Source organism: Apteryx mantelli, chromosome 3 (assembly GCF_036417845.1).
Source record: "Apteryx mantelli isolate bAptMan1 chromosome 3, bAptMan1.hap1, whole genome shotgun sequence".
NCBI lineage: Eukaryota > Metazoa > Chordata > Aves > Apterygiformes > Apterygidae > Apteryx > Apteryx mantelli.
In genome coordinates, this window is record NC_089980.1 from 81,394,030 (window position 1) to 81,417,432 (window position 23,403).

General features: G+C 39.8%; 1 protein-coding gene across 3 annotated transcripts in view; it reads right to left on the minus strand.

The window, feature by feature from the left end:
* Window positions 1-1,570: 1,570 nt before the first annotated feature.
* PKIB (cAMP-dependent protein kinase inhibitor beta) overlaps window positions 1,571-23,403 on the minus strand; it is a 64,040-nt gene continuing 42,207 nt past the window's right edge. The window contains exons 2-4 of one of the 3 annotated variants that reach the window (XM_013959162.2): window positions 8,122-8,194; window positions 6,936-7,110; window positions 1,571-2,317 (exon numbers count right to left, since the gene is read on the minus strand). In XM_013959162.2, coding sequence (XP_013814616.1) covers window positions 2,232-2,317; window positions 6,936-7,083 — 234 coding nt within the window. In that variant the 5' untranslated portion in view covers window positions 7,084-7,110; window positions 8,122-8,194 and the 3' untranslated portion in view covers window positions 1,571-2,231. Of the gene's footprint in view, window positions 2,318-6,935; window positions 7,111-8,121; window positions 8,273-23,403 lie in introns of all 3 variants that reach the window. The other 2 variants (XM_013959161.2, XM_013959163.2) reach the window with 2 other exon arrangements.

The following is a 23,403-nucleotide window of genomic DNA, read 5'->3' on the forward strand; positions in this document are numbered from 1 at the left end:
AAACTGTCCATGCATATGGCAAAAAAGGAGTATTTCTGCATTTGTAACTTGGTTACTCTGCAGCCACATAATACTCGGACAAATGAGAACTGACTGAAGCAATCATTTGCAATCCCAACATATTATAGATCAAATATGTTCATCCTGCCTTGAATTGAGTTGCATTTAAAACCTTCCTGTTTGTTTCTGCTTCCTATGCAGCTTTCCTAATTTTCTCTTAAAATTCTTTCTGTGCAGTTTTTTTCTCAAAGACACATTCATACAGCTCAAGTACAAAGTAAGTACCAATTTTGCAGAGTGTTGAGCACCCTGATTAAGGTTCTAAGCTCTAAGTCTGTGAACAGTTAACTCCATATATATATAGCTGTGGAATGATTTTTATACACAGTAAAGTACATGAATAATTTGCTAAATCCAACTGGTTCACATGATTGGGATTTTAATAGAAAACAACTTCAAAGCATTTTAGGCTAGTCAAAATACTTGTTTAAACGTCAATTCCTGTAACCCAAATTTCAGTGTCAATAGATTGTAAGAGAAGATTCTAAATATATCCAGTGCTGCAACTGTGAAAAAGAGGAGATTTCAATATAGGCCATGACCCAGAAGAGCACTTTAGCATATGTGCCACTTAAAGCACATACAGAATTCTGTTTCAGTAATATTCAACTACTATATTTCCATGGGATCATAATAACTGCTTAAATTTGAACAAGTTTACGTACCAAGGTGCAATAAAGGACTGACAGTGGGACTGGAACCCACAAAAAGAGTGTGTAGCACAGATACACTGAATCCCTCTCCACTATGGTTTTCAACTCTGGTCCTCCTGTGTCAGTTAGTTCAGTCTCTCAGTCCTCCTATGCCACCTGTTTTGTTCCAGTAGAGTAGGCTACTTGACCTTTTTAAACTTGAAAGTAACTCTGGGATGTTGCACTTGTTGAATGAATAAAGATAAGAGGTGGGAATTGATGGTCTGTTCAGCTGGATGAAATCTATCCTTTACTGAATGGTCCACAAAAGACAGCCCATGCGTAAATGCATAGTATTAATGGTAGCTGTGCAGAGAGGCCTCTTACAAGCTGCCTCCCAGCTGTAAATACACAAGTTCTTTATAGATGGACTATAGGTGGGATATGGAATGTACCTATCAGAGATGCTTCCTCCATCTGGCTACAATCCAGCGGAGAGACTGGGTGGCCAAATGAAAGGACCCCACTGTCAGTGTTGGTTAGGTTTCAGGAAGCTGCTGCCTCAGACCGCAGTAAAGGTGCAGGTCTGTACATGAATCTTACTTAGGTCTCCTGCAACAAAGGGATGAATGCTGAGTATTTTCAGCAGCATGACCTCCATAACAAATCAAGGCCTTTAGCAGAGGGAAAAACTCTTTGTTTAAAAACATCTTTGTAAAAATAACAATGATTGAAACATCTCCATCGTCAGCAAACAATAAACCAAAAACCAGGTGAAATAAAAATGTTATAAACTATGGGGTTTTGAGTCTTTTCTTGTCATAAAGGACAGACATCAAAGATTCAACAGAAGGCAGAAAAGAGGATAGCTCCCACAGTGAGATTAAGCAGTTTTAATCACTTACAGATGTGGCTATTTTATTGTAAATACACATGAACAGCTACAGTATTAAGCCTGAGAACAGAAATGACAGAAGCAGCAAGACTGCTGGGAGTGGGAGAACTGAGATGGTCTGCCATAATTGAATAAATGCAAGAGAGTTTAAAAACATACACTGGTAGATTAAGTAGTAATACAAAACCTTTTGGAATCAGGAGGAGTAGAGAAAAAAAATATATATTTTTTTATATTTCTGTATATCCCTAAAGAGAACAAAAATCTCAGGAAATAAATTACAGATAGATGTCTGTAATCTAATATATGCTTAATATCATCTTAAGGTGAAGAGTGAATATACCTCTGTGTTAGAGAGAAAGAAGTTATTTTGGAAAATTAAGAATTAAGAAAGATTGGTTAGGATGAATACTACAACTATTAAAAAATCCCAAGCAACAGATACATTCTATAGTTCTCATCCCATTTAGATTTGTAGAACATTGTAGAAAAAAACATTAGTTCCATGTTAATATCATCTAGGTACGTGTGTGCTGTAAAATGTTGTCTGTGTTGCTACAGTTGCTACCACACTTCAGAACTGGTGACACAGGGAAACTAGAAAGTCTGTTGATGGGTTTCATTAATTCAGCAGTCCTTAGGTGTTAGGAATCACTGCTTTTTCCTCCTGACTCTTGACTTTCCAGCGAGCCTTTGGATGATGATACTTCTCCACCCTCTGTTCCTTCATCTAAAAAAGACAGAATAAAATATATACACCACACACATTCACACAGCATGTTAATTGCAGCCAAATATTTGGGTTTACTGATCATTGCTGTTTGGATTGGCTCTTTATTACCACACTGATAGGTGCTTTAGAAAGATTAAACCAAAAGATAAAGAACTTGCACAGGCATCTTCCAAAAGCAATTTCCTATTGATGCTTATTTGCCTGCTCCTTGCACGTGCTGATCAATGTGCATTTGGCTGTAAGAATCAGATTGGAGATTACTTTTTAGTATTTTTTTTTTCTGGGTCATTTTCAAAGTCATTTCTCTGAGCATTGCTTCATTTCAGGTAGATAACATTACAGCATGTGAAGATGCCAGTTATTATCTGGCAGGCCTTCTTTACCATGAAATGCCTAGGAGAATTCACCTTGCCTTCACAAGCTGAAGGGATTTTTGTTCTTCTGATTTGGAAGTTCACTCTTCCATAGATTGGACTGGAATGTTTACAGGACTGGTAAGTGAAAGCGCCCTGGCACGAGTGGTTGTCAGATGAATAGAGTTCCATGCTGTCACTTGTGATGCTCAAGTTCTCCCACTGAGAAATGACAACTAATTTTGCCTTGTTTTCCTTAAAAAGCATAACCATTTTCACATTACCTTCAAGTACCACATGGCATTACCAATGCTATCAAAACAGTTTGTGTACCCAAGTGTGACAGTCTGTGGCTTTTGGTGGCAAGGAAGGGTTTGCTCAGTGTATCCAGTTGTGCTGTCTTCCAGGTCTTACCCACCTTAATATTCATACTCTAAGGGGTACATTTTCAACAATTTTCCCCAGAGACTTGCCATAAATATCATGAACAGGCAAAAGAGTTATATATCTTGGTCTCTACATACCACAGCAAATATATACCGCTGCACACAATTCATCAGATAAAGCTCTCAGCAATAACAGCTTTATGTTGCAAGCCTCCACAGAGGTCTGGAGCCTTCAGAGTCCTTTGAAAGTGGTGGAAATTAAGAGCTGAGTTATTTGAAAGCCTTCAAAATTAGGCAGCACTGCTCTTTTGGGGAAAGGGAGATAGAACAATCTTCTTTATTAGCTGGTTCTGTGTGGGGTTGGATGTCTAATATAAGCACAGCCTTGTAGATAGGATAGAGGAAAACATAGTTTCTTGGAGGAAATGTAATCTCACACTTGGTAGTACATACATGTGCAGCAGGTGCCAAGCTGCTGAGTGTATCAAGATCTAGAAAGTTATAGTCATTTAGAAAAATTCAGGCAACAATAGAATTTACTGGCAGAACAGCCCCCTACAGTGGGATTACCAAATGTGGGAGGCCAGTATAACCTCTTTGCTGCCAAACTTCTTGCAGACTCCTCTGTAACCTTCAGATCACCAGTGATACCAAAAAATTGTTCAATGTCACTCCACTGTGGCATCCCACAGGATCACATTTGGAAAGTCTAAGGCCTGCAAAACTTAGCAGAGGCAGACAGGACACAGAAGATCTTAATTTTGGATTTAAGCTCTGAGATAAATAGCTGGTGCCAAAATCTCTCCTGTAACTCACAATGAGAACATTAATTTGGTGTGGCTTTTATAGTACACAGCAATTTATATCACACAGCTAAGATCTGTGTATATTCATAAAGAATATATGCAGTCTCCTCTTTTATGCCAGCCAAAAGATATTAGCATATCCTGTTCCTAATCTTTCACTAATACAGTGACATCTCAGCAAGAAAGGAAATGTATGATCCAATGAGCATTAGTTCAGTCTGAACCAAGATGGAGAGAGTACTCCACATCATTTCCCACAACCTTAACTAAATCTTTGAGAGCAGAAAAATATAAGGCATACTTTATATAACATGTTTCAAACTACATGTTTCATTCTTCCTCCACTTTTCTCATTTATCCAACCTCCAACCTCTGTGGTCTGAGCTGGAAACAACTTTCCTTTTTTTTTTTTTAAACAACTTATTGTTACAACCATGAACAGGCAAAACAGTTGCCTGTTAAAACCACAAATATTTCACAGACTGTTTCCCAGTCACAGTATTTGACTCTCCAAACTTTCCTTCCATTTTGTTGAAGTCTTGATTGCTGTCTCATTGGAAGTTTAACTTACAACAAAATGGGGCTATGATCCCCATTTGATACTTGTGGAATTCCCAGTTCCCAACCAAAAAAGCACCTGAGCAGTGCCCAATAGTCACAGTGGGCTGACCTGTATCCTGTATTCACTTCTATTATCACTACTGCAAATTGCTGATAACAGATACTCCTTCCAGACATGCTCTGGTACAGCTATGTGCCAGTGACAAAAGCAAAAGATAATTCCATGCTCTTAATTGTTCTTCAAATCCAATGCTGGTCTTTGTATTTGTAAAAAAACCATCAGTACATTTTGCTAAAACAGTAGCTGTGTTTTATTTCTTCTTCATAATGCATTGAATGGGCACCAGGAGAGGAGGGTTATTCTCTCTGGAAGGCTAAGTACATGTTTTATGCTGTGCTGTAACATTTCTTTTAACAAGACTTTCACTCTTTCATGTTTATTTTTATCTAGGGGGGAAAAAAGATTGAAGACAGAAATTTTCCATGAGTTAAAAACTATATTCTTTTCAACTAAACTTTCCAGAGGCCAAAATGAAACAAACATAAAGAACTTATCAACAGCTGTTTTCTCTGTTGTGCTTTGTTTAACATGGTTACATGCATCTCCCTCAAGGTTCACTGCTTTAAACAATACAAAGGTTAGTTATATGTAATACAGCAATGAATATTTCAGTGGGTTGGAGTGCTTAATTTAAGAGCTTTACTTCCACAGTCCTTGACACTAATAACAATCTCAATTCCAATCTACTTTCCCTTTTGGGAAGGGAAACAGTTCTCTCCTGCTGGAATCTGACCCTTGGTCACTGTGTACAACCTATGCCAGGTGAAAGAGCTATTTGGAAACTGAAAAACATAATATTTGAAAATCAAAACATTAAATGTAAGAGATTCTCTATAATTTGGAATGGATTTTCAGTGCTCCAGTCACATGCACAATGAGAAAATCTGTAGGGATATATTTTTTAAGTTCCTAGGGAGAATCTCTCCTCAAAGCCAAGATATTTGAACTTGGCTTCACTGCCTCTGGATAACAGGGCTGAGCACTACCTTGCATGGACTCTGACACAGCACCCACTGTCCTTCCCACCTGTTCTCCCAGATTCCCACAGTCACCCTTACTACCTGCTCTGTAGCCCCATACCTGAGCATATCTGACCATCTGTGTTGTCTTTCCCTTTTTCACTTTATATCTCCCTCTGTCTCCCTCTCTCCTTCCTAAATCTTTGCCCTTTCCCTTTGCAACAATATTGCCTCCCTCCAGCACCCATTGCAATTCTTATTTTCCTCCCTTTCTTAGGTTCAAGCCAGCAGGTGGTGAGTCAGTACCTTCTCACTCCTCCTGGAAGTGCTATTTCTGTCTGCCCTCTTCCAGTAGCCAGCAGCCCTTTGATGGGCCCATGATGGCTTTGGGTTACAGAATCACAGAGACATGAATATAAATGAAATGATGAAAGCAAGAAAGAACAACTTGTAATCTAAGTAATATGTAATCCCTCCCAACATTTATGATGCTTTAAGAAGCTGTACTCAACATCCTGTAATTGCTTCGAGTAACTGATCTGCAGCAGACCCACATATGAACAGGAAATGCACCTTTGCAGCCTGGGAATCCCTCCTATAACCTACTTCCAGTTCGGATTCCCGGGTCATCCACTCTGCGTCTGCCCGTGCTGCCCTCACATCATCACTGCTGTCAGAAGTGGGAGGACCAGTTGCAGTGGCATTTTTCAGAGCAGCAACAGTGACAGCATGAGAAGAAAAAGTTATTTCCAAATCAGAACCTGAAGTAGGGGCAACACATATGAAGGGTCAGCCTATAATTCTCACTTCATAGGCATTAGAGACCAAATTTTCTTTTGATCCAGTTTCTTTGAGCAGTGGACAGAGTCATATCTAAAAATGCCCCTGAAAGTAAAAAGAACTCAATGTAAAGCTAGTGTAGATTGGACCTAGGTTAATCACCACAACACTTTATCAAACTAATGGAAAGACCTGGGCACTGTGAAATATGACACTGCTCTCAGCTGGCAATGTTAGAAGCATAATAGCAGGTAAAAGTCAGTGCAGCCCCTAGGCTACTCTTAATTTATATGCCTGAGTTAGTATGACAGCTGTAATGGGATTAACAACATAGCTTTCTGTCTTGTGCTAAGTAATCTTAGTGCAGAAGAAGACTCTAATTTATAGTTAGAATGATGGTTTAACAAGCTGCCCAGCAGTGTAACACTGCTGTCTCTTGTTCAGTGGAACTGGAGTTCAGTTCCCAACACCTGTTCTCCAGCCTACTCAACATTGAATCTGAGGGTGGATATTGCAGACAGTCTGGAATAAAATTAACCTGTCTCATTAGGATGTAAAAGTGATAGCTGCTTTGCAATGCTGAATTTAATCTAAATGAAAAAAAGAAATATTAGTATTGTCAACAAAACTGCTCCGTTGTATAAGTCTTAAGGAGAAAGCAAAGGATGACTGCATAAAAACATTTGGTTTGTGAATGTGCAGGCATTACCTTCTGAAACAGAGAGCTTGGCCAGTTTGTGTGGCAGGTCTGAAGTCCCAGCACCAGCAGGAGAGCCCAGAATATCTGGTAAGGCATTGCGGCGGCCTGCCCTTCCTGATGCTGCAAAATCTGTGACCACAGGCTCCACATCAGTCATTGCTGACTTCTTTCCTCATAGCAACATCTGCATATAGAACAAACATAAAAAGAAAACAGCTGTAGCCTGGCATAAAACATGAAGTGCTTCTTCAAGAGAGATGCTAATCACCTGCTCCACAATACAGCGGCCATTGGCTTTGCCCAATGGGTCCTTTATTAGTGAATGTCACATACTGCAATACTGGCTGCCAAAGCTTCGTCTCTGCTCCAGAAAAAGAAAAAAAAGAATCTCTCTGCATTTCATTATGTTTCCATCTGCACACCAGCACAAACACTGACTAGCACAATGAACTGCTCTCTACCTACGAGAAACCTGTAAATAGAGTCAGCCACAGACCTTTCTACCAGCCACTTGTATGTCTTTTTTTGACCTGACCCTTCCTCTCTCATTTTAAGTGCTTGTGCCAAATAATCACTTGGATGGGAACTGAAACTCTATCTTATCATACTGTCTCTGAGAAGCAACATGTTTTCTTTATTATGAATCTTGTTTAGGCTGAAACAAAATCCTTCCACACTGGAGTAAATTATGCAAAAAGGACTTCTCAGAACTAAAAATAAAAATCTCCATAACATTTCTTTATCCTGAAAATATCAAATCGTTTTCTTTCCTCTGCTCTTACAGAAATAACTTGTTGGCTTAGTTTAACCTCATCTTGTGCATGTGACTTTTTTCTAATAAATTAATACTGCAAATAACAGAACCAACAGTGCTCTATTCACTCTGCCTGTTTCAAAGTCCATTGAATTGAATGGTAAAACTCCTGCAGACTAAAACGGGCCTTGGATCAGGCATAGATGTGTTTGCAGGATCACACTGCAGGGCACCAGCTGAAGTGAGAACACCTGGAGCAGGAGGAGGTAGTACTTAGCTACATGAAGATACATGGATAGTCTGTGAAAACTGCAATTAGAGACTGTATTATTAAGAATCACAAAAGACTGTCATAGAAGAATTATACATAATAATTTCTGGTAGTTAACAGAGTCATTTCTAATAATTAGACATAAATTGCTCAATTAAAAAAATACTTACTTGCCATGCATGAGTGTGGTTCTGTGTGCAAGGTGGGAACCAGAGTGCTGTCTCTGCGTAGAAGTGGTCAGTACTTTATGCAGGAAGGGACACAGACAGGGTTGGAGACTCATCTGATAGACTATCAGCTTTTGATTGACAAGTGGCCATACTTAGAATAAGATATGTTAAGGAAAGTTTCAATCATTTTAGTTTTCTTCATTTATGAAACAAAGTGTCATACAATCATCTTTATAAAATTCTTCCAAGGTACAGAAATATTAGCACTCTCATTTCACGGACAGAAGAACTGAGGCAGCTGTTGCAATGTGCAGGAATGGTGGGGTAGAGCTTCGACTACTGATGCTGACCTTGTGTTTCCGCCAAAAAGAACATTCTTCTTTTCTCCCTCAAAGTTACTTCCCACTGTCTCATTCCAGCTACAAAAACAAATATTCTTAAATCTTCTTTATATCTCTAAATGCACTGTCATAAAAGAAATGAATCCCTCTTGCCAAGAAACAAAAGCACGAATAAAATCTGCAAGTCTGAAGGATGATTTGAACATGTAAATAAAGCACTTTCTTTAACTGAAGTCAGTAACTGAAAGTTCTGACCTGGATATTTAGCAGACAGTTCTGATCCTACATGAAAAGAGTCAGGTCAAGTCAAAACAAACCTTTTCCGTAAGTAGTAGAACTGTAAAAACTGTAAATGGACATTCCAGAAAACACTTCTGAGAAAATATACAAGCTATGAGTATTGCAATTCTAGTTTACATATAACATTCTATTATGTATTCATTAAAATGGGTGAGGTCAGCACTTGACAGGAAGTACCAAAAATATTGAGAATGAATCAAAATTTACAGACCCTGTCTCATGGCTTTTTGTGGGTGTTTGTATTTATTGTAGGTGTTCTAAGTATAGTTCCCCACATGCACACAAGAGCAAGTAAAAAGACTGTAAATTATACTGAACGGAATAGAAAATACCCATGATCTCCCTCTGCTTGGTAAAGCTGTTAACATTTGTTCCCAGTGCCAAAATACCAGTGCTGTTGAACTTCCTGCACTTTTGGGTTCAGCAATTCAGTGGGACAGTACTGTTCTGAGTTGACTCTTATTCATGTAAAGGTCTACAGCAAACTGACCTTAGTATCACAACCCACCAAAGACTTTCTCAAACCTGTCTTGTGGACTTGTTTTTTTTTTCCTCTTTGCTCTTTAGCATGGATGTCTTGGTCCTCAAAGGGTTACTTTTCAATGTAGAAAATCTGCCCTACAACTAATGCCATATTAAACTCCCTTCTTTTTTAGTACAGTTTTATCTCACTGACCTTGTGCACTTATTTCAAATCCCACCTTTTCTCTTTAGCCCATGTCTTTCTCCCCGATGTAATCTCCCTTCATTGCATAACATTAGGCAACTTTAGAAGACGATGAAGGACACTGTCTGACATGCTTTCATGTACTTGAATTTTGATTTATACATTTGATTAAAAAATTGTGCAGAGACAAATCTTGGAACATTTGTCAGACAGGAAATCAGCCTACCATTATCCATCAGTCAAGTATACTATCTAAAAATAATAAAAATACACCATCCTTTGTATATGTAGCAGTTACCATTACATTTTCACCTTTGTCTTTTCAGTACTACACTTACAGTATTTGAGGCTGAGGAGAGGACTGAGTTCAAAAGTTAAATGCTACTCACTGAGCTAGCACACTTCTGATTTTTAAGGGAGAGGATATAGGATGTTGTCTAGGAATATTTGAAAGAAGAGGGCCTATCCCAGCAGGCTTAGAATTGACATTATAAATCAAAACTTAAGTCCATTTTGACACTAGCCCTCCTCCCCAACATATGACAGTCCATATTCAGAATAACTCATTACTGTACTATATATAAAACACATTTATTTCTTTAATGTTGTAAAGAATTTGTTCAATTTCATTCCAATGCTCTCTTGCAATAGTATTTTCTAAGGCCTCCATCCAGGTAAGGATGTAGAGCTCCTCCACTCTTCATCTGTTTTCTAGCTTTAATTTTTTTTTTTTAACATTTTTGTCAGGAAATAGCTATCTTTTTGAGGCTGGCGTCCTCTTACATGTTTTATGTCTAGCATTTTTCATGCTTTCTTACAGGCTAAATAATAATCACAGTGTGCATAGTATCTATTTTCCCAATTCCACTCCTTCTCCTACTGGCAACATCTCCTTCAGCTTCACTGAGCTGATTTTGCTTAAGTCTTATCCAAGTTAAAGAAGGTTACATCTTGCCAATGTCAGCATGTAGTTGCCTCTCTCGACTTCCCAAATTATTGTTGTCATTTTCCTCCCTTCGTCACTGCTCACCAGACTGGTGATGGTACATAGTTCTAAAAGAACAGTGACAGATTTCCTGAGCAGAAGATTCCCTGCTTCGCTGTCTCCTTTTTCTGTAGCAAAAAACAGACAGCCGAAAGGCAAGAGAGGAGAGGACTGGGTAAGAAATGGGGTTGAGCAGGGAAACAGGTTGTTTGCAGAGGGTCAGCAGTAGGAAGACAGATGGACTGCCCACAGAAAGCTCTCCTACTAAACAAGAGACCAAAGACTTTGACTGATGGGATAAATTATAAAAGGTATCCCAAATAGTACTCCATGGGTACTCCATGGGACCAGACTAGTTTTGTACCCCATTACTGGGCCATGACATGATGCTAAGTGGTGTTGGGGAGTACTAAGTTAATTCTTTCATACAATAGACCATTTTGCTGTATGAGGGGGAAGGAAACAGTCATTTTGTGCAAACTGACTATAACCAAAATATAAATTGATTAGTTTATCTATGTGACATTTAAAGAAGTGTCCTCAACAAAACAATGGTATGCAAACTACCATTTTTAAAACAGAGAGCAAATTTGTTACTCTTTGTATCTTCTTTTGTCAACAGTATAGCCACCTTGCCAGCCTCTTGGGGGAAAATGAGTCATAGAGCTGAAAGGAAAGGAACAAATGAAAAGGAAAGGAAAAGAACAAATAAGTCTCTTGAAACTAACATGATGGTTTTGTTGAGGGTCAAGAAAAAAGTGCTTCACGGAAGTTGTAACTGGTGCCACAATCCACACTAAATGTCAGTGCTGTCTCTCCCTTACTCAATCTGTTTGGAAGTAGATAAATCACCACCAGACATATTTGTGAAAGCTATCTTTTCTTCTGATCTTTTTACTGTCTTATACAGAGACAAAATACTGCTGCTGTTCTGCTTGGAAGGACAAACTTTTCCTCAGGAAACGTCAAGAGGTTTCTGACACAGGTATTGCTGCCACTCCACACAGAAGACTGAAAGACCAAACACATCACTCCTTGCCATGCAAGACGCTTCTGTCCTTTCAAAAAATTTTCTCTTAGGTCTCATGAATAGTCTCTCTCTGCACTATCAAAGAGAAAGTTACACTTTCCAAACACTTTCCAAACTTCCTTTTGAAGGCCCATTAGTAAGAACAAATTGAAAATCATGAATACCTCTCACAAACATCTGAAACACAGAATAGCAGAATAAGACTGTCCAGAGCCAGACTGATTGATTTTGTGTCTTGATGGTCTGTTACTGTATTGTCAACTTCATTTAAGCATCTTACTTTATTCAGAAAGAACTGTACAATTTTTTTTCATTTGTAAGCAAAAACAGTGCTCTTCAAGCCCCTTTCCCCCAAAAGCCTACAGGTTCAAAAGTTTCCAAGCAAAGACATCAGACAACTTATTGAATGAGATGCTTCCCACAGTGCAACAGCAATGAAAACCACATCTCCTTGCAGTTGCCATGCTTTCACATCCTCTTACGCTGTAGCTACCTCCTGATGGCTTTGCTTCCTCTTCCTAAAGATGCCACTTAGAATTATAACATTCTCATTATACGGGCTAATGTAATCCTTATGCTTTCTTTTGAAGCACTACTAGACCACTTAAAAGGGAAAAAGCCACACACATTCATGCTTTTAACGAATGCATTCCAGGGATTACTATAATGACTAACAGTGAGCTGGGCACTTGCACAATTTTTGTGAGAAAATCGCTGTTACGTGGTTTTACACATGAATAAAATTTATAACATATTCATAAGCCTAGTGCTGGGAATCACACAGAAGTATAAGCAAGTGGTCTTTACCATATCTATAATCAAATACAGGAGTCTTGACTCTGTTCAGCAATTACTACAAGGGACCACACATTTCCTAATAATTGCTAAGCAGAAGCAATATAGTTAACAAAAGTTAAAAGAGAAGCACTCAGGAAAAAATTAAATTCTTTAGCTTTAATTTTTTTAACACATTACTAAAGTTGAACAAGACATCCTTCTACTTTTTCGTGTTAGAAAGACCATTTGGCTTTCCAACACCTCTGGAGATGGTCTCTCCACTGTAAGTTCTCTCAGCAATTCATGAGTTGTTGTCCCATTCAGTGAAACTAAATTATATCCTGTCTCAGTGAATCTACAATGCAGAAGCATGTCTGAGTCCTTTTACACCTTCTGTCTCAGTCTGGGATGTTATAGCACATATAACATGTGATGTTCTTGGGATGATGTTTGAAGTTTGGTATGTTGTATGACAGGTTTTCATTTTTGTTTCTTCCCAGTGTATGCAGCTAGACAGACATCTATGTTCTTATTTGGTTCTGCTCTGGATATGTGATGCACTTTACCTTTTGCATCACAGGCAATATCGTTAGGAGCAAAAATGACTTTCATACACAATTTTCAGTACTTTCTATCACTTAGAGATCACTTGAGATGGTGGAGTTCAGGATCCTGCGAGGAGGAGGCAGGGCACTAAGTACGATCGCAACCCTGGACTTCAGGAGAGCAAACTTTGGCCTCTTCAGGGACCTACTTGGAGGAATCCCATGGGTTAGGGCCCTAGAAGGAAGGGGCCTTCAAGAGAGCTGGTTAATATTCAAACATCACTTCCTCCAGGCTCAAGAGCGGTGCATCCCTATGAGTAGGAAGTCAAGCAAAGGAGGTAGGAGAGCTGCATGAATGAGCAAGGAGCTCCTGGCAAAACTCAACCAGAAGAAGGAAGTATACAGAAAGTGGAAAGGGGGACAGGCCGCTTGGGAGGAATATAGGAATGTTGTTAGAGTATGCAGGGATGTGAAGAGGAAGGCTAAGGCCCGTTTGGAATTAAATCTGGCTAGAGATGTCAAGGACAACAAGAAGGGCTTCTTCAAATACATCAGTAGCAAGAGGAAGACTAGGGAAAATGTGGGCCCTTTGCTGAATGAGGTGGGTGCCCTGGTGACGAAGGATGCAGAGAAGGCAGAGTTACTGAATGCCTCCTTTGCTTCAGTCTTTACTGCTCAGGCCAGCCCTCAGGAACCCCAGACCCTGGAGGCAAGAGAGAAAGTCTGGAGAAAGGAAGACTTTCCCTTGGTCGAGGAGGATCGGGTTAGAGACCATTTAGGCAAACTTGACACCCACAAATCCATGGGCCCCGATGGGATGCACCCATGAGTGCTGAGGTAGTTGGCAGACGTTATTGCTAAGCCACTCTCCATCATCTTTGAAAGGTCATGGAGAACAGGAGAGGTGCCTGAGGACTGGAAGAAAGCCAATGTCACCCCAGTCTTCAAAAAGGGCAAGAAGGAGGACCCAGGGAACTACAGGCCAGTCAGTCTCACCTCCATCCCTGGAAAGGTGATGGAGCAGCTCATCCTGGAGGCCATCTCCAAGCATGTGGAGGACAAGAAAGTGATCAGGAGTAGTCAGCATGGCTTCACCAAGGGGAAATCATGCCTAACCAATCCGATAGCCTTCTATGATGGAATGACTGGCTGGGTAGATGAGGGGAGAGCAGGGGATGTTGTCTACCTTGACTTCAGCAAGGCTTTTGACACTGTCTCCCATAGCATCCTCATAGGTAAGCGCAGGAAGTGTGGGCTAGATGAGTGGACAGTGAGGTGGACTGAGAACTGACTGAATGGCAGAGCTCAGAGAGTTGTGATCAGCGGCGCAGAGTCTAGTTGGAGGCCTGTAGCTAGCAGTGTCCCCCAGGGGTCAGTCCTGGGTCCAGTCTTGTTCAACTTCTTCATCAGTGACCTGGATGAAGGAACAGAGTGCACCCTCAGCAAGTTTTCTGACGATACAAAACTGGGAGGAGTGGCGGATACGCCAGAGGGCTGTGCTGCTATTCAGAGAGACCTGGACAGGCTGGAGAGGTGGGCAGAGAGGAACCTCATGAAGTTCAACAAAGGCAAGTGCAGGGTCCTGCACCTGGGGAGGAATAACCCCATGCACCAGTACAGGTTGGGGGTCGACCTGCTGGAAAGCAGCTCTGCCGAGAAGGACCTGGGAGTGCTGGTGGACACCAAGTTAAGCATGAGGCAGCAATGTGCCCTTGTGGCCAAGAAGGCCAATGGTATCCTGGGGTGCATCAGGAAGAGTGTTGCCAGCAGGTCGAGGGAGGTGATTCTCCCCCTCTACTCAGCCCTGGGGAGGCCACATCTGGAGTACTGTGTCCAGTTCTGGGCTCCCCAGTACAAGAGGGATGTGGCACTACTGGAGCAAGTCCAGCGAAGGGCTACGCAGATGATTAGGGGACTGGAGCATCTCTCTTATGAGGAAAGACTGAGAGAGCTTGGCCTGTTTAGCCTGGAGAAGAGAAGGCTGAGAGGAGATCTTAACAATGTGTACAAGTATCTGAAGGGAGGGTGTCAAGAGGATGGGACCAGACTCTTTTCAGTGGTGCCCAGCAACAGGACGCAAGGCAACGGGCACAAACTGAAACACAGACAGTTCCATCTGAACATGAGGAAAAACTTCTTCACTGTGAGGGTGACAGAGCACTGGAACAAGTTGCCCGGAGAGGTTGTGGAGTCTCCTTCTCTGGAGATATTCAAAACACGCCTGGACATGATCCTGTGCAACGTGCTCTAGGTGACCCTGCTTGAGCAGGGGAGTTGGACTAGATGATCTCCAGAGGTCCCTTCCAACCTCAGCGATTCTGTGATTCTGTGATTAGTCCTAGACTGGTCAACTTGGGATACCATGACTACATCATTCCTCTATTCCCTGCCTTGGAGATCTCAGAAGCACTGAATCAAGTCCAAGATCTTGATCATGTTGTCCAGGTGCTCAATAGTTTTGGGGTACAGAATCTGAAAGTCTGGCAAAGCTGTAGGATAAAACCAGGAAGGGACAATTTTGGCTCCTTGGTGCAATAGAATTTCTAGATAAATCTTGTCCCTGCATTCTTTAAGAGTGGTCCAAGACTGGAAATGAATTTTGTCAAGTATTAATGACCATCACAAACACTACCATCTTTTGCTTCAAATGCATGATATATTTTTTTAAATTTTCTCCTTTATACAATATCTAGAAAACACATGTGTGCACTTGCAGGTATATTGCAGGCTGAAGGACTGGTGTAAACCAGTATGCCACACGAGCATTACAAGGTATGTATGGTGTAAAACCACTTTCTGTATAGATGAAATGGAATGGAACAGTGATATACCATTCAAATCTTTTTTCTTCCTAATACTGGTACTTCCAAATTTTCTGGCTGAATTTTCTGATCACTTCTATAAAACCAGTGCTATACTCATGGGAAAAAGAAGAGAAAAAAATGCATAGCTTATTAGTCATGTTGCTTTTATACTTCTGGAGAACACACCTATACTATGCAGAGGTTTATTCCTATAGGTTCAAACTATATAGAACAAAACAAGTTTACTGTGAGCTGTGTTTGACAGTGAATACGTACAGTGCTCTGATTCACATAAGAAGATATTACAAAACTAATAATAGTACCAAGTAATGGTACAGATTTGCCATTGTGAAAGAAAAGAAGGGAGAGAAAGGAAAAGGTCATGATACTGACAACTGAATCAGAAGTTATCTGCAGCAAGTAATAAATAAAGTGACACTAGCTGAAGGCAGTCAATACCAGGCAAGAAAGCAAGTCGCATTCCAGCGCCTCAGGCTGACCAAAAGCAGTGACAGCCATAAGCTTTAGTCAACTCCACAGGAAACACAATGCAGCACCAAGAAAAGTCTGATGCATCAACTATGTTGGAAAGAAATCAAACACGTTCCCTACTATGGAAAAAGAATTGAAGCTCAATGGAAAAAAATCAAACCAAATTTCTCCTCCTATATTTTGGCCATTTGTCCTCACACAGTTTTCATTTCCTGTTGTAAAGTGTTTAAGTACCTTCTGTTCCCACACATATGCAGTACGCTTTAAGTTCAGCCACAAAGCCCCACCCTTCCAAGTCATGTATGAAAATTTATGTCCAGCCTGATATCCAAGAGAAACTTGCCCACCTGCAGGAACATGCTTGAGGAGTAATTTAGGAATTATTTAGACATCCTTTTTAACTGGCTAATTTAGCAGAGGCTCTGATTACTATATTATTGCAGTCAAGTTGTGTTGATGGGTCTTGTATTGCCAAAGGGACACAAAGAAGTGAGTATCCTTACTGCACTACTTTGTTTCTATAGTCATACATGCACCACATTTTTACTTCATTCTCTCCCATCTCTTTGTTCCTCTCTGTGTTGTGAATTCTTTGAGCAAGAATCAAAAGACTTTTTCTCTCTCCTTTGATACATGTTGCCCCAGAATCACAGGAACATTTCCTGAAACACAAATAAATAGCTACGCAATCTGGTGTATGCTTATGTCTGTACTGTATTCATTATTAGACTCTGAGAGTAGTTTGGATCTCTGCTTGCTCTTTCTGTAGAAGAAAAATACTCAAAACAACAGGGAGAGGCTAAGATAGCAAACAGCTTGTGACATGTTATAGTCCGCTCACATAATGCACTCTAGTAAGGCACTTAGTGCAGTGCAATATAAAAGGCAACCGAGGGAATATTCATTTATAATTTAGCATATGTATCTAAGAAAGGACAATCCTATGCACATAATGAACACACGTACACACCCAAATTCTCTTAATGGAGAAGGCCCTAGTCTCCTTGTGATCTTACTGAGATGACTGAGGAACATTTCCACCAAACCCAGAGTGAAAGAGAGCACAGCAGTATGGACAGGGAGGTCCCTAGGAGTCCAGATCCGCCTGGGAATTCCTAGAGAAGAGCAGAAGTTGCCAAGAGCACCTGGAAGGAACGTGTGGGCACGAAGAACTGCAAGTCAGGGAGCGTAAGGGTCACAGAGGAGGAAGAGGCATGGGGGGCCTGTAACTGTCCTTGCAGGCAGAGAGAAGGAAAGATTAACTGAGGGTCTATCTCAGACAAAGAAAGATACAGGAAAAAGGAGAGCTCTGGAACCTTACTGAGACAAAGGAATGAAATCATGTAAAAAGGAGCTTATTTGGACAGCAAGTGGTAGGGAGGGAGGAAGAGGCATGATAAAGTTTGGGGAGCATTTCAGGAGACCAGCTCTGCTGGAGGATGGGCAGAGTGATGGGGCACTACAGACCTCTCCCAGTAGAACCTATGGATTAGCAGCAAATCACCTAAGTAGCAGCAAAAGAGGTATTTTCTTGCTTAAAAGATTAGGTATGTAATTATCCCAATATGCCCATATACAGAAAATCTGAAGAGTCTGCACAAGAAATACAAGGAGAGTTTAGTACACCAAGGATTTTTTTTTTTTGAGGGGGAGAAATTATTTTGTGAGCATGACAAGTCTTGTTAAACTGAACACAGCCTTTGTGCCAGAGAGCAGACTGACTCTTACAGGATGATGTGTGACTACTCAGAGGAACAAGCAGGTGCAATACAAGCGCCTGCACAGACATGCCTTGCATTTGCCCTGCCAGCAGCTCCCTTCCAGGGAGCAAAGTCCTGGTCCACTTCATAACCAGGCTTCCAGCAGGCCTCCCAGAAGTGGAGGGAGGTTTGACAAAAGGGCTGTCAAGAAACTCACAGACTCAGTAGCAACTCACGCTGTGCTACTCTCCAACTAGCCATTAGGTGATAACAGTCTGGCAGTGAGCAGAAGTCACATGTGAATGGCACCAGGCACCTTGCTAAGTCCCTAAGCTTTCAAAACATTTGACTACCTAATTAAGAAACAAGGACAAGCTCTCAGAAGCACTTTAGTGTTTTAGTTAAGCAAATGCAAGCTGACTTTTGATTTTATTATCTTTGTCATGGCCAGATGATATTCCATAAGTATATTTTTAAGATATTAATTATGTCTTATTTGTATGATTCTTCCTCCTGTATTTTTAGCTGTATTTTTAGCTTTTTGAAAAACAACAACAAAAATATGAAGACCTGATTTAATTGGTTTATGAGCACTTAAAAATTACATAAAGTGAAATTTAGCTCTTTGTTTTGTGGTGAAACTCAGGGAAATTCCTTTTAGCAGATTCATATTGGCTTAAACAAAGTTTAATGCACACTGGTGAATATACAGTGTGCTAGAATCAACCTCAGATTGTCCTGAATCACTCCTGGAGAGCAGAGCTTCCTGTGTGCGGACTTATTGTCTGTTCAGGTTCAATTGCACCTTAGTGATAGGAAATACCGGTGTTTAGCCAGTTTTGCAATCACATCCCTTTAGCGCTTCTTCGCCTTAAGACAGGGGAGAATACTCTTTCTTGTTATGCTGTTTCATGTCTGCTGAGCCCTTCAGAAGAGCTAAAGTGTAACCAGAGCCAAACACCAATTCTTCTAAGTTGGAGCAAGACTTCGTATTTAAATTTTTCATTTCTGCATTCTGGCTTCATAGTGACAAACACACATAAAGAAGTCACTATCTGTAGACTAAGAATTACTCGCAGCAACCTGTTCTAAGGAAAAAAAAAACAAACCCCCAAAATTGAAGTGAAATTTAGCAATTCATTACTAATTACTCATACGGGTCTGAATACAGCACTTAAAGCCAAGTCGAATAAATCCTCAACTCTCACTGAGCAATCAAAGTACATGGCTAATTTTATTTTCTTTAGGACCGCAAGCTGCAGCAAAGCCTGTTTGTCATTGTTGTAAGAGAGTTTCTAAATCTAACATTCTTCAGGTCTGTATTATTTGTCTAGCTTCCATAACAACCAGCTTGAAAGGCAAAGCTGTTGACAACTTTGAGTAATTGAATAATGTTTACTGTTGTTGCTAGTGCTTATTCCACCCTATTCACACAGGGCAAATACCAGCCTGATATGTGCTAGGAGATCCTGCCGCCATCCCCCCAACACTTCACTCAAACTCTCCTCTATTTATATGTTTCCCATGGTTTCAATCAGCTCAAGATCTTTGCTTTTGTTGTGAAGCTCTGCATAATTATTTTCACCCATAATTATTTATTCCATGTTTTGCTTCAGTTGCTTCTACTACCCCCAAAATGGTCTGGGTTTCCTGAACTATTCTTCTTCTACCTCACCCACAAATGTTTCTGGAAATCCAAAACAAAATACTTTGTTTGGCATTATTCAGTGTATAGGATGCTGGAAAGCAAACTGTGTTTGCTCAACTCAATAAACGTTTAGCTAGTTAATAAAATATTATTTTATTAGCTCAAGGGTAATAAAAGGTCTTTAATTTTGCGAATATAAGTGAGCTATTGTGGGATAATTCTATAAAGCTATGTCAACCTGGAGCAGAGTTGGTATACTCAAAAGTTCCTCTATTTTTTTCCAATTACATTTTTCTAACTAATAGAAGATATTTTCTCTCTCTAAAACCTTTGTCTTGACCATGTCTTTAGGCTCACAGGTGCTGAAAAGTTCTACAAAATCATTTTGGCTCAGTTTGCTCTCAGGGGAAGATGAGCTGGGATTTTCACTGGGATTTTCACAGCAATCTGACAAATTCTAAGTGAGCCCCAACACAAAACAGCTATTTGGCATGTGAATTCTAATATAATCTAAACGGAACTAGCTCTGGACTGCAAGTCACTGTGGTGCACTGAAACATCCCTTTAGGAGTTACTGAAGTTTCCTACCGCTGTGCTTGACATCTCAGTGACTTTAACATTCACAAAAATGAAAAATAAGGACATAAGGCTACATTTTGGGAATTTATGTTCTACTACTTTACTGCATTGCGTTCTAAAATTATATTTTAAATCTGGATCCCTCAACCCCATCCCCTTCCTCTGTATGTTGCATATATATTTTATTTATGTTTTAGCACATATTTTGCTTCATATACAAAATTTCTTCAATATCAAATTAATCATTTTTCATTTTGTTTTCCTACATTCATCATGTTTATTCTAATACAATTCCAGTCAGCTCATATTCCCTGGAGCATACTGTTCAATCTTGGTAGTAGTCCTGTTCATTGATTTTAATGAAATTACAGATAGAAAAATCTGCCTCATCCTATGGTGACTCACCCAAGAAAATAGACTGAGATTTTAGAAATGTGTCTTCCTCAAGCCTTATAATTTAAGTTAAATAATGACCTTGATTCACAAGGCTTCCCAATTATATCTGCAGAATACTTTAAATTACAAATAAGAAAATTAATTCAATCAATTAAATTCACTGAAACATATCCTGATAGGATAAGTTTAGATTTTGATCCTGCAGTTACGCATGTACTTAACTTTATCTAGATGAGCAAACTGAGTGGGCTTCAGTCTCATGAGTGAATGCTATGCACATGTTTAAAGATTACATGCAAATCCCATTTGAACCAATGTAAAACTGAAAGGCTTGTTCCTTCCATTCAAATTTGATAATAAAGAAAGGAGATAGAGCTTGAAATGTGCTCTTTATTGTTCACTGAGTGCTCACTCTTTAGTGATCACTGAGTCAGACTTGTCCCACTCAGATCTGGAGATGAGAGTTGTCTCCAGTGGATCAGACACCTGCCAGTACAGTTCCTTGGTTATTTGCCTGCACCAGTAAGTAAATGACTGAATTTTAATGGAGAGATCTCAGAGTATTTATGCACATGTGCAGACACAAAAGATCAGAATGAGGCAAGTCTCAGATTTACTTATCTGCCAGAAAATTTAAAGGTTGGGGGAAAAACTTATCTAAATTTTGCACACTATAGAGAATATGGCAGCACAAACATTAAGAGCACCCTAAATTTTCTGGGAATGAGCCTGATATACCCTGCTCCACTGAATAGCACTGATGAAACAGAATTTCAAATAAATGAAAAAAAATACCCTTGAACCCACAATCTCTTGAGGACTAGTGATGGAAACAAGTATGCTATATGATTAGCCATGGTACACAATAAGAACTTCTTCCCTGTAACCTGTTTTGGATGAATTTCACCCTTTACATGAAAGAGTTTAACTGCAGTATTCTACTTGCTCCTGCCTTCCTATTTTTAGATGACTCCATTTGTTTCCTCTGTGTCTTTCCTGAATCGATACAATTGATCAGAGTGATTTATAAACTTCCCTGACTTTCTTACCATCTCAGAGTGTCTCTCTTTCCCAAGAGAATAGGCCTAATAGGCAAAAATCATATCAGTTCTAAGCCTAAACAAGTCAGTGGAATTACACCTAGGATTTATTTGGTTTAAATTTTTTAACCTTTCAATATACTTCCATTTTATGAAAGTAAGAATCATCTCTGTTACCCTCCAATGCTCTTACTCTAGAACATAAAACAGCCTTCTGATCTTAGAGCTTCAGTTATAGAATATTTTGGTAAAATAAATGTATTTCAGTCAAAATTCTAGTAAAATATACTTAAGAAACAATTTTATGGTCTCTCCGTGTTAGGCAAGTGAGGAAAATAACTGTCTCAAAAAAGCAAACTGTAAAAAGCAAATCCCTACCTCCATATATTATGTCCTGTTGTCCAAGCACAGCCACATACAAACTAAACAGTCATTTCCAAGCCATGTACTGGTCTGGCAATCAGAGAATCTCCACGTGGTTGAATTAATGTATTTGTAATTAATTCACTTAAAATTAGTTCTAATTAATGTAGATGACTTTCAAAGAGCCTTTTCCATTTGGGTAAATGATCCTCCAGTAAACACGCCCTACTATCAAAACACCCCAAAAAGTGCTCTAAATAAGAATCAAGAAAAAATATATTTATATATCCCAAATGACGATAAGGCTGTGAAAACAACCAGTGCAAACAGAACCATTTAAAAGATGAAAGGGAGAAAAGAAAATAAGTTTGCTTTTTATAAATGTCTTGATTCAAGTATAACAAAATCCTTTAAGCTATTTTTCAGCTGGAATGCAACCAAGCATAGTACTTCTGTTTAACTCTCTTAATCTACATGGGCCATTGCAGCTTAAGGGAAGGTGGAGGGATGGAAAACAAAATATAAGAAATATAAGAAAGCAATCAAGTCTCATTTTATGTCACTGACAATAAGATTAATATCCTATCCTACAAAAAACAGTTGACAGGTACTTACTTACCTGGTTTAAAAGTTTAACAATAAGCTTTCTAGTTCATTGTCTTTATTATTTTTAATTTAACAGTTTTGTCTGCTATATCTGAGTTAGAGATGGGTTTAATTTTGGCATATCAGACTCAGCAATTCTTTCACAAAGAGCAGCAAAAGGAACAAGCAAGGTATTTCTTAAAGCATTAGGAGGCCGGGAAACCCCAGGTCTTGCTCGGCTTTATCACAGACGTGTTCCTCTGCATTCTCATTTTGCACTTCAGCCAAGATGGTCAAACACTGGCAGTCACAGAGGCTGTGCAGGAGAGTGGGAATCCTCCCAAATCAGTTCCTCCCAAATCAGTTCCTCCCTCACTTACTCTGAGGGATGCAGTGTCAGCCCTGCGTCCCCTCTTCCCACCGTCCCGTGCCAAACACCTTCTCTCCTCTTTCTTTGCCTCTTCCACTCCAACATGCCGAACCACAGTAACTGCCTACCCCATACCTGTGGAGGCAGTTCCCCTGGGGAGCACCACACGTGAATCCCCCCTCGGAAAAGGTAAGAGAACAAACACTGCAACCCAGAGAGAGGGAGCTAATCACGGGCATTGGATGTGGCATTTAACTTATTAGCTGAAGGCACTCCAGTGCTCAGGAATGAGGTTCCTGCAAGAACCAATTCAGGGTTGGTTAAAGAATATTTTTCAAAGCCTTTTTTAGCCTCTATAGTTACCCATAAGATTTTATGCTAAATTGGAAATACTACCATTGCAAGCTATTCTTAAGATTTGCAGCCTCCACAGCCTTTGGCCAGCATGCATACCTGTGTTAAAATGTGTGAGTTCAGGAACTGCTGAATGCTCAGAAACAAATTTTTTCCATCTGCAAAGCTAATGACCTCCTCTGAAATTTCTATGAGCTCTGAACATTTCCTTTTTTAGCTTTGCCAGCATAATCATATTACAGCCTGACACCCAGCAATGTAAATTCATCTCTCTTCTTTTTTTTCATGCAAATCCCTCAGAAGTGG